The sequence below is a fragment of the Pimephales promelas genome, chromosome 21, assembly GCF_988280905.1.
Source record: "Pimephales promelas chromosome 21, fPimPro1.hap1.1, whole genome shotgun sequence".
Lineage (NCBI taxonomy): Eukaryota > Metazoa > Chordata > Actinopteri > Cypriniformes > Leuciscidae > Pimephales > Pimephales promelas.
Window position 1 is genome coordinate 15,991,592 of NC_142789.1, and position 17,420 is coordinate 16,009,011.

Below are 17,420 nucleotides of genomic sequence, written 5' to 3' on the forward strand. Positions count from 1 at the left end.
GTGCTACTTATGTCTCCGTTCTGGAAAAACCAGACTTGGTTCCCAGTTCTGATGCAGCTGACAAGCACTGCCCCATGGCCAATACCGATGAGGAAAGACCCCCTCTCTCTCGAGCCAAGAGCTTGATTTGGCATCCTCGCCCAGAGCTGTGGTCCCTGCACGAATGGGCCATCAACGGGTACAGTGTTAAACACTATCACGCAGTCTAGAGCGCCATCTGCGACTCTATTCCTCAATGGTCTGTGTTTTCTGGCTGGTGCAAAGCTCAAGACTTTTCACCTCTAGACTGCAGGGTTACGGAAGTTCTCTCCTTCCTTCAAGAGCAACTGGATAAGGGCAGAACCCCATCCATGCTCAAAGTTTATGTGGTGGCCATAGCAGCGTTTAAAAAACCCACGACTGGCCAGTCACTGTGGAAGAATGATCTGTTCATCCGCTTCCTTAAGGGAGCTAAGAGGCTGAATCCTCCCAGACCCCCCTCAGTCCCCATGTGGGATCTTTCCACGGTTTTGGAAGCCATGAAAGGTGCCCCATTCGAGCCAATCCGTTTGTCAGACATGAAACATCTGTCGTTCAAGACAGTGTTTCTTATGGCTCTTGCTTGAGTGAATCACATAGGGGACTTGCAAGCGCTCTCAGTAAACGCGACGTGTATGGAATTTGGGCCAAATGACTCGAAAGTCATACTCAAACCAAGACACGGATACGTCCCTAAATCCCTCAACACACTCAGGACTCAGGTTATTTCCCTGTCTGCCCTGCCGGTTAACAACGAGGAAAAGGACGCAAGCTTCCTTTGCCCAGTCAGGGCATTAAGAGCTTATATGTCTCGCTCATCTGTTTTCAGACAGACTGAGCAGCTCTTCGTTTCGTTCAGCGGATGTGCTAAGGGACTAGCCGCAGCGAAACAGAGCCTATCCAGATGGATCCCATAGCACTGGCATACATGTCTAAAGACTTGAAGTGTCCTTTAGGTGTCAGAGCGCACTCCACAAGAGGCATGGCCTCGACGTGGGCTTGGTCTAGCGGGATTACCTTGCAGGATATCTGTATGGTGCCAGGCTGGGCCTCCTCGTCTACATTTATAAGGCTTTATAACCTAAAAGTTCCCGCCTTACAGGCTAAACTGCTTTCGGTCTAAAAATTTGTATTTTCTGCCCCGCTGTTTCGGATCAGAATACTACAACTGCTTGAGCACCACTCAAGATCAATAAAATAACCCTGACTGTGTGGAACACTGTTGATGTGATTAGCTCCCTTAGGACCCTAACTTATTGGGAATGATGCCTCTAGCCTCTCTTTTCAGACTCTTTGTGAGTCCCAGGTTATTATGCACTATATAAGTCCCGGGCACCTGCCCTTGGGACTTTGGTGTTGGATGCCATCTCGCACAGCGTTTTACACTGTTCCCCAGCGTAATATATTAAGCAATACAAGAGAACCTCTCGTAAGAGAACGTACTCAGTTACTTGTTAGTAACTCCCTTAGTAACCTCGGTTCTTTCTAGAAGAGGAAAAGAGTACTGCGTATCTTTTCCGCGCCTGCAACACACTCAGGTTCGCTTCGGCGATGGAAAAAACAGATTATATCAGCCCATCGAGCTATATTTATAGGCCCAGGCCCACGCCCGCTTTGGTGGGAGATGACGTAGTGGGAGCGAAGCGACCCCATTGGATCTGACATCACCAAGGGCCTCTCTCGATAGGCTGCTGCAGTTCCGGCAGGACAGCCAATCGCCGAAGCGAACCTGAACCTGGTTCCATCGCCGAAGCGAACCTGAACGTGTTGCAGGTGCAGAAAAGATACCCAGTACTCTTTCCTATAATGCATTTTACATTAATCGTGGAAAAGAGGGTTTTCCGTAGCGTAAGATATTACGCAGTACTCGTTCCCTCCAAGGTTACATTTGTAACCGAGTACGTTTTTTTTCCTAATTGAAAATAAGATATTCTGCATGCGAGTTTCACAAAATAATTCTTCAGGTTCAGCGTTCAAGAAAGAACATGCAGTAACAGACAAATCTCTATATCCATGACAGAAGAAAATGCGCAGCATGACACAAAATGACACAAACAAGCTTTCTAACAAGAACACCCATAACGTACTACCTGAGGCCAGCTGACATGTTTCACACACACACACCTCCTTTACTCAGGCCAGGTAATAAATAGCTCCAGGTTAGCTGTTGTTTTTAATTGGATGTGTCAAGTGTCATCACAAGCTTGAACAATGTTGCATGAACGTTTGAACTTGTGTGTTTAATCTTCATGTCATGAGTATAAGACAAACCAAAGCACAGCTCACATAACACAAATGAGGTCTCAGAGTGGGTGGCCTTTGGCTCCAGGCGACTCAATTTGACACACGGTACTGTATATGGAGGATGAATCAATATGTTGAAAATGGCCACAACTGCCTCGTGTAGGCATGCAGGTATGTTGGCGAATGTGTGTGTACTACTCATTAAATGCAACGCGCATTGGGACTTTGTTGGCCTTCGGTGTTGGCTATATAAGGGCCTATTACAGCAGACAGGAACAAAGGCAGCCTCTTGCACGCTATTGTCTCTATTTACCTGCAAGCATGGGCAAGCATGACAGGACACATAAGACAAGAAAAAGTGGTTGTTAGTTATGGTGTCTGGTTTCAGTGTCAACCATCAGTCAACGGCCCTTGCCTCGTTTGGGTGAGATTCAGACCATCCATTCCCATTAGTGTCCATGTTTCCGCAGGAGAACTTTACAAATGACCCATTACTGCTTCTCATTCAGACACAAGAGGGGTTATTACTGTGAATGCATCTGTAGAGCTTCAGAGCCACCGTGTGGCCACAAGTGGCACTGCAATGGAGAACTTGCTTTTCAAGGTAAAAATGTGGCAGAGGATATTCTTTTTAAATCTAAAGTTTGAAGTTATTAAGATACTATTTACACACACACACAAATATAATTGTAGTATAATATTTAATATAATAATTTAGCACAATATGTTTGTATAAATATTTTTTTATATAATCAAATACATAAAAATATAATATATATTACATCAGTCTGCTGTGTCACATGCTGATTTGGTGCACAAAAAAAACTTAATTTCTTATTATTTCTTATTATCATTATCATTATCTGTCATGCTTGGGCTGTGTGAGGCACGATCAGGAAGACCAAGAAGACGGATCACGATTAAACTCTATTTATGAACAAGGAGAACTGAAACTAGGGAGACTATATACACAGGGATAGTGATGATGACCGTGATGAGGATGATGATTTGTAACAGTTGAAACTGATTAACAAGAAAACACATGCTGCACAAACACAGAAGCCAAAACAAAGTCCAAGACAGGAGTCACAGTGACATTATCACAGTTGAAAACCGATTCATAATTGAATGTAAACCATGATCATTTTTAAGGATTCAGGATAAATAGAAGACTCAAAAGGACCGCATTTATTGATAAATGTTTTGTGACATTTTTACTGTCACTTTTGGTCAATTGAATGCATCCTTGCTGAATAAAAGCTTTTACGGTACTAACTGTACCGTAACCGCTAACGGTAGTGATGATGTAATATATACATATATATATACTATTATGCAACATTTAAAAATACAACATATTGTGTATTTAGAGATTTTTATTGACTATGGTCACCTGTGCAAAAACTCCAGACCACTTCTATAACATTCAAATCACGAATATTTTTTTATTTCAAAATAAAATAGCTTCTCCATGTGACCACTCAGTGCAAAAAGTCACTCGAAAACTTATTCTGACAAAGGAAACATGAGTCACAAATAGTGTTGGCAATACAATTTTGTGCATTTTTTGCCAACATTTCTCCCTTTTCTTTTGTTTTCCTCAAAATATTCAATTTCACAACAAACAATTTTTCTCAATTAGCAAGTCTCTCTTCAAATTAAGGATAGGGCTGAAACCAGTGATGGCATCCACTTATGAAGTGTGAAAACTTTAGTGACCTTCACAATACCCTTCTGCTGTAATTAGCACAGTGCTGATTAAAAACACCTCCGTTAGAAAAGTAACCTCTTCTCCCCATCAAAATGAAAAGTAACATCATCAGTCAGACCGGCTCGAGATGCTGGTGGCATTTCTGTCTCAGCTAAAAGGTCACCTTGCATTACAGTAGCAACAACTAAACAAAGAGAAGTCGTAATTAAAGAAAGTGTGATAATTATCTGGAGCAACGCTGACATTGGGGAAGGACTTTGCATAATATGAATGATTCAGCGAAAGAGCCTGGAGTCTGACCTTTTGGCATGTTAAAATATTTATGTACTGCTGGTCACTTCTTCACCATGAGGGAAGCTTTCATGAATTATGCAAATCAGAATTAGTTAGCTCATGGGTGTCAATTAGCGTGGGGAAGTGGACATTATTTTAGTTACCCCTCCCTCTTTTTTCACGAAGGTGTGTGTGTGTGTGTGTACAGAGGCATGCAGAGGTGTAAAGAGCTTATTACCTGACCATTTAAGATTAATACATTCATTACTAAATTGTCCCTTCGCTTAAAACGCTTTACTGCATGAACTCTAATGAAGAGAGTGACTTTGCTGCTGTCCATTTAATGTTACTGCAGGGCAGGAGCAGTGTCATATAAATATGATACGGATGCAAACGACCCACTTTTAATCTCCTGAACAGGACAGCACCGGAAATAACTGTAATTATGTGTTTATATTAGAGGTCAAGCCTTGTTAAATGTCTTTTATGGGCTAAAGAAAGGTTCACTGACATCCTCTGTGGTTTACACTCACTGGGTGGACGGAATATGAAGAATATTTCTTTATTTTTTTTTTACACTAATTTTGGAAGAAAAATGATTGTGGAATGAATTTAAACATGATAAAATGTACTGCATTCTCACTGGTACTGTGGCCCAATTTTTGAAGATTTAAAAGAAGAAATGTGAAGCTTATGATTTTATAAAAACACTTCTTCTTAATTCTTCTCTTAAAACATATTATATGAGCTGTAAATTTGTTCTTGTCATTTTTATTACTGTTTTAAGATGTGGTCTGACTCTTTATTATATATGCTCATGGATGTCTTTGACCCCGACAATAATCACATTAAAAATGATATGATTAAAAAGTTATGACAACATAATGTTTTTACATTGCTTTAACTCATCCTACATATTACAATTTATACAAGATTCAACTCATTTTTTAAGTCAGTTTAATGTAATTTAGGTTGAAATGAATTAAAAATCCAAGTTGACTGTGCTTAAACATTTTTAGAGTACAATGAGTACATCCATAATAGAAAAAAAGGGGAAAAAACATGAATATCAACAATTATTGACATTATCTATAAATATTACTAGTATTATAGGCATTATTTCTGTGAAAAAAATACTTTGAAACAATCTATTGTAAAAAGTACTAAACAAATAAACTTGAATTTAATGACATTTTTCAATAAACCGATCAACAATAAGATAAAATATCTATTAAAACTAGGGCTGTGCAAAAATTAATGGCAATTAATCGCATCCAAAATAAAAGTCTGTGTTTACATAATATATTTGTGTGTGCTCTATATAATTATTTTGTATATATAAATACACATACATGCATGTATATATTTAAGAAAATGTGTTATTCATATATAAAATATTTATATTTATATAATTTAGATTATGTATTTATATATATATATATATATATATATATATATACACAATTGAAGCGCAAACAATTCTTAAATATATACATGCATGCATAGGTATTTATATATACAAAATAATTATATACAGAACACACAAATATATTATGTAAACACAGACTTTTATTTTGGATGCGATTAATCGCAATTCATTTTTGCACAGCCCTAATTAAAACATATCTTAAGTCTATCTCAAGATGTCAAGTTTTCAAATTCAGAATCATTGAATGATTGACAGATGACAGGATCATCAAAAAAGACTACATTTTCTATCATTGTTTTTTGTGGCATTCCATCATGGCAACTAAATTGTAAAATTGCACACAGAAAAAATTAGTACGTTATTTTTATTCACACTAAAGTCATCTGCACTATACTTTAAACAGTGAGTATTTTAATATTTACAAATTGGCCCTATTCACTTCCATTGTAAGTGCCTCACTGTAAGCTTTTTTAAAGAAAACGAGGGACAAGTGGAAATACATTTTTGTAACTATCAACATTAAGGCACAAATGCTGTGTAGCGTAACTATGTGTTTAATCAACAAAACACAAGTGGCATGAGATGAACTTTTGAATGATTCTGAGTATCAATGATGTGCTTTGGACAGTGTGAAAGTGTTCATAAATACATATTCTCCTGTAATAAGCCTTGGCATACCTGTGTGTCCCCGCAGACTTCGTGTCCCAGCAGAAGCCGCCCGGCATGAGCACATTACCAAGGTGACGAAGAGTGCGACCTGCAAGGACCACACTAACCGCCCCCACAGCTGCATCTACAGAGAGACCAGCACAAAGAGAGAAAAAGAAAGAGAGCATTGAAAAGTCTACACATAAGTCACAGTCTGCCTCAAGGTCGTGAGAATACGTCCACTGTGTTACCTTTCTTTCCTGTTCTCTGATCACTCTCTTCCCTGCAAGCCAGCCATTTCTCCTCCTATGTCTTCACCTTCTTCCTCAAACGATGTCCAGATCCTGAGAAGACAGAAGGAAGAAGGAGAGGGATGAGGTCAAGTGAAGAAAGAAGCAGTACATTTATTTCTTCAACTATGGGCACTTCTGTTCTTCTGGGTTTACGATTTGAAACTCACTAGTTCGTTTAATTTGTCCACTAGTAATGGATGTACTGTACATGACAAGAGAACTATGTCATTTTGAAGGGTTTTTTTTTCATAATGAGATAATGTCATTTCCTCCACATCTTAAATCAAAATCACTGACTCAAATGGCTGACACTGTTGTTTTGCTAATGCCTGGCTCAGATTACATGATTTTTTTTTTACAGTTAAGATAGTCACTGTGTCAGATTACGTGATTTTGACTCCTAAAATCTTGTCGTGTCGTGGACAAGACACATGTCAGACTACTACACGTTGCTTCCTGACCAGTCATCGCATGCTGTCTTTAAAGGCACGCCGCACGCGTGATGTCATCGAGAAGGTGAAACTAGTAGCGAGGGACTTCCGGAAACGTAAACAAACAATGGAAGAAGCAATGAGTGTTGTATTGGCTGTCCTGTGTTCAGAAAAAAGTAAAAAAAAGAAAACAGAGAAGACACGACAATGGACACGTTCCTGGATTGCTCGAAGAGGACAGTATGTCAAGAGAACTTGAGGTAAAATATTGTTTTCTTATATATTTTTACTTTTAGTTTTAATGTTAGCACCATTGTCTCTCTTTCGTTTCGCCATTTTTGAAAGTTGTGTATGGAAAAGCTTCTGTGCTTCTATTGGTCAACCTCATATATGTGATGTAACCGTCGTGGACGACCGTTAAAAAAATTAAACATGCAGGTCTTTTTTGTCGTGATGTCGTGAAGCATTGCAGACGTGACGTAGGTTGTCGCACACTATGACACACTATACGAGATGATACGATCGAATCTTGCGTCCCGACGCCCATTGTCGTTTACGAATCCCCACGACATAGGTTACTTTCTTACATAATTTAACAAAATCAAATGATTAATTAGTGATGCAGAATAAAAAAATATTTTGTTGACCAGTGATAATTACCTTGATTTTTCTTTGTTTCCTTCAGACATCAAATATCATTTAACATTTATTATTTTTGATATTTTATATCATGCCCTTCACTGACACTGCTGTCTATTTAAGTACACTAACTTCTACACTAACTTCTAACTTACACCATAACTGAGAAAAAGTTGTAATTTGTGGAGAAAAAATAAATATTTTCTTCATTATTATTTTTTTTTCTCTTCATTATTGTGTTTGGTGTAAAACTATGCCCTATATAAATGTAATTGTTTTTTCAGTGGATGTAATTAACATGTTAGGAAAATTATATTGCACAGTATGGTGAATTGTTGATGAATGATACTTAATTGAAAGTTTATGTTGATTTTAAATGTCAAACATATTTAATATCAAACTTGATTGATTATGATGTCAACATAGAAGTATTGTTTAAATAGTGTATGGAGATTTTGGAATCAAATGATTGTGTTCTGAATGTAGATCACAGTTAAATTTGAGGACAGAAAATATGATTTATATATATATATATATATATATATATGGCCCACATAACAGCAGAACTGATATACAGTTGTATTTTGTAAAAAAAATAAAAAATAAAATAAAAAAAGTAATTTCCACCCAATATGTATTGAAATGATTTAGGAATGTCTCTTTGTAACTAACATAAATGTAATAGTATTAATATCCATAATAAAACTATTAAGTAAGGCTGCAAGTGTAGGTCTAGAGTCTAACATTTACACATAAAAAGCATTTGAAGCAAAACATTTTTTTAACTGCATAATATGTTTTTCAAAAATGTTATGAGAAAACAAAATGAAAAAAAATCATATTTGCTTTAATTAAAAGCAAACCCTAGGACCCTAAAATCCCCCTTTGTTAAAGAAATACCAACTCAGTGAGAAAATAAAAAGAAGAATATGATAATAGAACAGCGCTAATGAAATGTGAGATTGAAAGGAAAGAAATAAAAAAAGGTCTGAGATGAGGTGTAAGGTCTGAGAAGGGAGAGAGGAATAAAAGTACAGATGGAGCAGAGCAATGGAGAAATAGAGATGGGATGAGCAAAAGAAGGGCAGCTTCAGAGAGGGATATCCATCCACCCTCAGGGCCCGATGCAACCCCTGTTCTTCAAAGGCAACCCCGCACACTCACACAGGCGCTGAGGCCACAGAGATGCGACTGATATATTGTTTACTGTAGTTCACCTACCCCCAGGCTCAAAGTGATCTCACAACCTCATCACAGAGACCACCAATCTTGCAAGTTCAATCACATACACATGCATTCATTTTCTCTTTTTCTTTGCTTCTTTCATATAGACATGCCAATACACATGCACATGCTTAACTATATTTTGGGGACAAATTTGTACCCAGAAGTGACCAAAGGCTGACAAAATCTCCAAAAACGTTCTCCTTTGTAAAACTGGTATAAAAATAAAGTAATTAAAGGGTTTTTAGATTGTAGTTTTGATCTTTGATTTGAAAGTTTTGAGTAATGGGTAAGGGGATAGTGTTATTGGAGAGCCATAGAATATACAGTATGCAGCATAAAAACTATTATGTCTATGGAAAGTCTCCATTTCGATAGCTAAATAAACGTGTGTGTGTGTGTGTGCGCGTGTGTGTGTGCCTTGTTGTCATAAAAATATGTTTATTACTATTATTATTATTACTCCATATGACTCATATAGATCTAGATGAGGTCACTCTGTCCTCTTGTGGATAGACTGAGAATTGCTTTGAATGAAAATGAACCCATGAAAGGAGATCCAGCATTAGCGTGTGTGTGACTGATGATTAGACATGCTAAGCCACAGGCAACAACACATTGTCCATTCTCTTTACACAGACAAACACACAACAGCATTACAGCTTTGTATTCTGATACATTCATTAGCGAAACCCATAACAGAGTGCATTAGGACACACACAAAAGCTGACTGCGCAGCCTTGCACACATACATAAACTGCCGTCCACAGTCGTGACATAGTAAATCATCCTGTTATCTTCACACCATTCCTCTGCACAACAACTCTAATTGCCCTAAACTCATGCAAATGCACCTGTATTTTGCTCACAGGCGAAAGTGTGTGTGTGGTATTTATTAGTGTATTAACTGAAGGACTCTTCACCAGAACAGACCGAGGTGATCATTACGTGAAGTGGGACGGTCTGCGTAGGAAGGTCTGTCAGGAGATTGCTTTGATTTGCATTTGGCTTAACCTTAATGACAAACACAAAGCCATGCACACACTCAGACGCGCACAACCGCGCTTCATTGACATGCATGGGGCTCAAAAACACCTCGGACTAAGATAAAGAACTGTGCCCTGCATTTAATGTCCGCATCTCCTGCCCGGATTTCAGCATCAAGTATAAACACACATGCAGGTGAGGTGACACGTCGCCGCACACATCCCAAGGTGGAATACTTGGCCCATTTTCCTGTCGAAAATAAAGCACAGCCCCAAATGTAACTACAAGACTGAGCCATTTAAATTGACCACTGAATTGTGAATTGAGTTTCCGATTCTCTCAAAAACGGGGTGCAGTAAAATTAAATGGACTCCAATATTACATGCCTGCCTGGCTGATGATAATAAAACCCTTTTAGACTTCTTGGCACATCAGTCTTGGTTTCTTACTATTGGTTTGTTGATAACTGCTTGTTTACCTATTACTAATGTGACAAGCATATTGGAAGGAAAGAGTAAAATTGGTTTCAAAATAATTATTTGGGATGTTAAAATAGAATTTAATTTCCCCTAAAAGACATTATATGCTAGATAGCATTTTTAATTTTATATTAATGAAAACAATGTACGAAACAAACAGCCTGTTCAATGATTTGTACTTTCTTTAAAGAGATAGTTCACACAAAAATGATAATTCTGTCGTTTACTCACCCTCGTGTTGTTCCAAACCTGTATTTCTTTCTTTCTTCTGATATTTTAAAGAATGTTGGTAACTAAACAGTTTTGGTGACCACTGATTTCCATTGGACAAAAAAATATATATAAGACATATCTCAAAATATCTCCTTTTACGTTCCACAGAAGAAAGATAGTCATACAGTTTTAGAACGACATAAGGGTGTGTAAATGATGATACCATTTCACATCTAATTTTCAAACACATCTTATAGGTTTTGAGATAAAAAATAAATTATAAATCTTGTACTAGCTGTTTGATCAAAAGACCTTAGTCAGACATGGATGGCATATGAAATTTTACAAGGATTAAAAAATGAGGCTGTGAGGGGTAGACAATCAACAGTGCCATACACTGTATAAAGGTCTAGATCATAATTTTCAAAACCCCAACTTCTTTGTTTTCTGGATTTTTTGTCTTCCAAAAGGCATTTAGAAAGATATTTTGTCAGCTGAACAATTGGCACCCTGGCACATTAGCAACATGGTCTGTTGTCTCAATAGTGTAGTGAAGCACAGCTCACACCAAAGTCACTTTCAAACCAACCCTATCTCTGTTGAACATATGACATCCTTCAGCCTCATGCAAAACTCTTAATCGAGTGAAATTCACCATGCAATTGTAGATAACAGTATAAATATGGCGTTATATATATATATATACAGAAAAAACAGCCCATTCTCATCCCAAGGCGTCATCTAACTGACGCTTTTGACCATGCGTCAACATCCGAAGCTTTAAGCACCCTTTAGTGTTAGTTAGATGATGCCATCGTAGTGGTCTAACCCAGACCTAAATCTACCCACATCATCTAACTGACGCTAAATGTAAAGCATCCTAGGACAGCACAACTGATCCTAGAGGGTGCCTAAAGTGTCGGATGTTGAAGCATGGTCAAAAGTGAGTTCGATGACATCTTGGGATGAGAATGCGTTTGAAAAAAAGATGGATACACCCCACATTTACAATGATGCTTTTGAGAATTGATGACTGTGATGGGTAGGATTCTCAAACAAACAGCGAAAAGTTTTGAAAGCACAATAGAGCAGCTGTTTACAAGTTTTTGGGAAATCAACCTGCTGATGGCTTACTATAACTTAAATATATTAAAAAGACAGTTCACCCAAAAATGAAATATCATCATTACCTTTCCCTCATATCCTTCCAAACCTGTTTGACTCACTTTCTTCTTTATAAACTCAATGCCATGGCAATCCTGTGTAACTCAAGAGAGTTGGCCAACAAAAATGTATGTTGCTGATTGATCATTTTCAAATTGCTTCAATGATTTTTGGTGAAAGTCTTTGCTCTACTGTGGTCTGCTAGCCATGCTTTATACTCCATAGTAGGTAACAAAAATACACCTATACATTCATTTGCCAAAAGCCTAAAGGAACACTCCGACTTTTTGGGACTTTAGCCTATTCACCTTATCCCCCAGAGTTAGATAAGTCCATACATACCTTTTTCATCTCCGTGCGTGCTATAAGTCTGTTTGACGCACCCACCGCTAGCCTAGCTTAGCACAAAGACTGGATGTGAATGGTTGCAGCTTTCATACTAATCCAAATGAGTGACAAAATAACGCAAACGTTTTCCTATTTACATGTTGTGATTTGTATAGTCACAGAGTGTACAAATAACAAAGTCAAATGAGACACAGACATCTTTTAACCGTATAAAACCTGGGAACTATTCTGAAGGCGAAGCACTGCTACTTTGGCGGAGTGATAACCGCATCACCGGAGACACGCCATGGTGAGAAGCCGAGAGTTCGCTCAGAGTTTGGGTAACAGAGTCAGCAATTTATAAATAGTAAAAGCGTAGTTTAGAGTCATGGGTTTTCGCTCTATTGTAAATAGCTGCGACAGTAAACAGGGGAGGTAACCATGTTTCACAGAATTCCAACTAAAAACGCTGACTGGATGAAGAAATGGCTAACTTACTCTGGATATTGATCCAAACACACCTAAATAGATTATCAAGGGACATTATGTTTGCTCGGTACATTTCAATGAGGACGATTATTTTGAAAAAAATGGAATTTGCCACACGGACCATAATGTGCTGAAGGATACGGCCATCCCATCTATAGCACAGACAGGACAAGTGGATCACCTGCGGCTGAGGTAAGTGTTCCGTTATGTTTTTAGATGACCTACTGTAACAGTGCCATTAGCCAGAGCTAAATGTAACGTTAGTGACACTATTATATGATTAGGGTATGAATATGTTTTTATCTTGATGCGGCGTGGACGCGCTTGGAAAAAAACGAGCGCGTTGAACTTTGCACCCTGCGCGCGGCGCGCCTAGTAGCCTAAATTTGAAATGACCATGGAAATAACGAACTTGAGCGTGCAAAAGGGTACGATAGGCTGTTCAGGCTGAGTTCATTGTGCAAAAACAATTTGTGCTATTACTTTCCCCTTATTCTATCCTATAGTAATGCAATTATACGTATATTATATGCTGTTGAATACATTTGGTTCAGCTAATAAATTACATTTAAAATATATTGATTCCTGTAATAATAATTGTTTATTCATGTTCTGTGATATTTATAAATCTGGATGCGTTTTTGGTTGGAATTCAATGAAACATGGTACTGTATTACCTCGTCTCCCCTGTTTATTGTCACAGCTCATACAATAAAGCAAACACCCATGATAAACTAGGCTATGCTTTTCTATCTAACGTTAGTAATTGCTGACTCTTTACTCCAACACTGAGCGAACTCTCTGCTCCTCGTCACGGTGCGTCTCAGGTGATGGTTATCACTCTGCCCAAGTATCAGTGCTTCGCCTTCAGAAAATATAGTATTTATACGGTTAAAAGATGTCTGTGTCTCATATGGCCTAGTATGAAAGCTGCAGCCATTCACATCCAGTCTTTGTGCTAAGCTAGGCTAGCGGTGGGTGCGTCAAACAGACTTATAGCACGCACGGAGATGAAAAAGGTATGGACTTATCTAACTCTGGGGGATATGGTGAATAGGCTAAAGTCCCAAAAAGTCGGAGTGTTCCTTTAAAACAAAAAAAAGCTAAATATTCTACCATTTCTGCCACCTACTGGACAGGTGTATAAAGCGCACATTTCGTTAAAGTCCCTGTAAGGTCAATTCTACAAAAAAGTTCTAAACACATTATAAATCTTATATGTATTGCTAAAACATATTACAAAGTCTGTGAACTGTGAAGTACTGAAATGTGGAGTTAGACCGTTAAACAGTTTTTCACCATTGCAATTTTACGGATTAATTGGGCGGGGCTAAAACAGGGCTCCGTGACGCACTGGAATCCATGAGCTGCTGGACACCCCCCTATTTGATGACGCACAGAGTCTGATCTCTCCCCTTACACACAATAACACTCCCCGAGCACATTCGCATTCACCGCACAATCGCGAGTGACTGTCAGTACTATTAGTTACTACAGCTGAGCCTACAGTTTTCTAGCTAGCTATGCCTTCGACACGGACATGCATGGGCTACTACCTGGATGCGATCATGTACAAAACAGATCGGTATATTCATTTAAATTCCCTTAAAAACGATCACATCAAGAAGAGGTTTTTAGAGAGCCTAACGTTACCTTGATGACGAGCTGAGGATCACCGACAGCAACACCCGCCTCTGTAGTGATCATTTTACACTGGATCGTTTTATAAACTTTCCTCAGAGACAACTTGGATTCACTGATAATTCACCGATAATCCGCTGTTACTGGTGAACGGGTCCGAAACGACGATCTCCCACCTCGGCTTTCATCCTCCCCTCCCGTCTCCAAAAGCTAATCAGCTAATATCACCGTCAACAGCTTTCCCGTGAGTGGGCGTGGTTTCAGCACAGCCAGCGGACACGCCCCCAGCGTTTGAGAGCAGAGAATCTGCTCATTTTTTCATGATTTTGATAGCTTATTTTATGTACTTCCCGACTTTTTTATCATTCAAATTTGGCTGGGTGGCTAATTACACATTTTTCTGTGGTGTGACAAACTCAGAACACATACTTAATTTTGACTTTACAGGGACTTTAAAGGTGAATATTTAATAAATGACCTCCTTTCATGTGCAATAATGTTATAAGGCTTCAGAAAGACATGAGAATAAGCAAATTAAGACAGATTTTTCTTTTTTGAGTGAACTATTTATTAAAGCTGTAGAAGCAAGTATGACACCCTTTGGCTTTAACTAATTGACTTTTTGCCCTACTTTAAACAGACAATATAATCTAGTGTTACAATCTTATTTAGAATTTTTACTGTGAGTTTCACCCAAATGTAACATTTTCCTGTACCCAAAGGAACAACATACATATATAAGTAGATTAAGATTATGCTTGTCCTTGCACAATATTGTCTTATTTTATGCCACGAGGTAATGCTGTACATTTGTAAGTTGGACTCATAGATACAATGTGTTTTAAAAAGTCATCAACTTCCTGTGATTCTGTCAACTTCCTCATGCCTTGTCACTCGCTCACTCATTTTACCTCTCTCTCTCTCTCACACAAACACACACAAGCCATTTGCAACAACAGACTTGATCCTAAATACACCATTTCATGCTCCGGGACTCAAACAGAGCAGAAAAATGAATCCCTGCAAAACAACTCTATCTTTCCGACGAGAGGCCCCGCTGAAAATGAGCCCAAACGGCGAGAGGGCCAACAGAAGTTCTTAAAAGCATCTCGGATTTCTGGGAAAATGCACAATATTGAAATGCGGTGGGAGGCCCGAGGCCACCGGTGCATTTATCTGGCTTTTCACTGGAACATTTCCAGCCTGCTGCATTCCCACGTCTTCAGGCAATATCAGTGCGTGCGTTTATGTGCACAAGCAACTGCGGGGAAGCTCGCAGTAAAGCTCCGACAGCCAATCCGAATGGACACAGGGAGTTTCCGCACCGCTGACCCTGCCGTATCAGTGTGCTTGCAGATGAGTACATCAGCTCTCACTCAGCCGATATTACTGGGGATAAACAGGCAATTTCACCACCCCGCACTATAAAGCATCTCATTTCAATATGTATTTACAATTTTGTGTGTGTGTCTGTATGCGTGCGTGCATTCATGTGTGTGTGTAGCAGTGGAGCAGTGGAAGAGGTCCATTCTAAATTTAATCTACAAGATGGCAAGATTACATACATTTACTTTTACTGTTTACCTTTAACACCTTGACACATTTACCCTTTTACACACTAAAGCACACACACATCATGACCATGCAAATTGCCCAATCAGATTTTGAATGCAACTTCCAAAAAAAAATCACAAGTTGACCCTTACATAATTGGATATAGTAAAAAGTATGCAAAATTGGCGTGCTGTCCAAAGAGTACTTCCCCCATGCCTTGTTGGGATAGAAACAGAAGGGGTAGATAGATAGAAGTGGTAAAGGAGGGATGCTGGAGATGTTCCCAGGTGTGCCCCATGTGTGTTTATACCCCATGTTTCTCATTGTCTTTGTCTGGTGTTATCATTAGTTGATGTATTGTTGAGTCTTTTCAAATCTGTTTCCCTGTTTAGCCTCGGGTTTGAATTTTTTTATTTACCCTTTGTCCTGTATCGGATTTATTTGGGAATTTTATCATTGTTTTATCATTACATACTTACTTGCTGCCATCATTTCTGAATGGCCACAAGTAACAGTAGGACATTTTCACCATGTGTCTTCCCCAAAACTGTATTTGTAAGCAGGTGTGCTTAAGGTATAAAACTCTGTATCTAAGCAAATCTCCAGTCAGCTCAAGTTTTTTTTTTTTTTTTTTTTTTTAGCTTCAAGCCCAAGGGTAATATGATGACAATGGTACCGAGTTAAAGTTACAGAAGAATTGATCTTCATTGCACTTAAGTCCCATCCACAGCCTGTTGCTCAGACTGGAGTCTCAGTCCCCAAGATCCAATGACTCCGCCAGACAGTTTTTTTCCCCTCTATTCCATTTCCTCACAGACCCAGCAAAAAAGAAATATCTGTAACCAGAGTATTTCCTTCCAGGACTGTGTGTGTGCGCGCACATACATGCTTGCCTTATAACTTTAAAAAAGCACTCCTCATAAGATTTCAACATATCACATTTAAACCCTCTGAATTAGATGTGGCGTTAGTACTAAGCTGAAGTTCAGAGCTCACAGCTCATTTCTTGCTCACAGTGTCTTGAGACAGCCTAGGTGCTCTTAACTGTCCAATTAGCTTTGCTCTGATGTACAAGATCCATGAAGATCAGCCAGATGACCTCATTTTACCTAAATGAGATGATTCACTGCTTCATTTGTTCGTTCACAAGCTGCGGCTTTAGTGTTCAGCCCACATATTCATTTTAAACAAATTGCTTAATTTGTATGGTATGACTGCTTGTGCTTTTGGTCACAAAATTACTGAAAAATGTCATCAGTGTCGCATTCAGAGGCTGTTTTTTCCCTGTTTTGGTCCTGCCTGAGTTCCATTGTTAGTTTTCAAGGAAGGTAATTCTGATCAGTTTCCTACACTGTAAAAAAAAATGGAAAAATTGAGTTAATACAATACAATGAAGGAGATTGATTTAATCATCAGAAACTCTAAATATTTTGTTATCTGAAACTACATAAATTATCGTTATCGTTAAAGTCGATTTGAAAAAAGAAAAATTTAGGTTTAGTTAGGTTTCCAAGGTTAGTTATTCTGTTCAGCCTTTTGTCATAGGTTTGCTCCTTTTTCAGAGTTTCTGAAAGTATAATTCAATGTTGAGATGGTTGTGTTTTTTTATTCTCCGAGTTATCCCCTGAAGGTTCTTCTTTGTGGAATTAAAGAGTT

The 17,420-nt window shown here is 38.5% G+C and overlaps 1 protein-coding gene across 2 annotated transcripts in view; it reads right to left on the reverse strand.

Annotated features, from left to right (window-relative positions):
- Positions 1 to 17,420, reverse strand: part of tafa4b (TAFA chemokine like family member 4b) — a 68,798-nt gene that overhangs the window by 43,187 nt on the left and 8,191 nt on the right. The window contains exons 1-3 of one of the 2 annotated variants that reach the window (XM_089125153.1): positions 14,223 to 14,662; positions 6,575 to 6,667; positions 6,354 to 6,468 (exon numbers count right to left, since the gene is read on the reverse strand). In XM_089125153.1, the coding sequence (XP_088981279.1) occupies positions 6,354 to 6,468 (115 nt within the window). In that variant the 5' untranslated portion in view covers positions 6,575 to 6,667; positions 14,223 to 14,662. Of the gene's footprint in view, positions 1 to 6,353; positions 6,469 to 6,574; positions 6,668 to 14,222; positions 14,663 to 17,420 lie in introns of those variants that run through there. The other variant, XM_039674099.2, reaches the window with a different exon arrangement.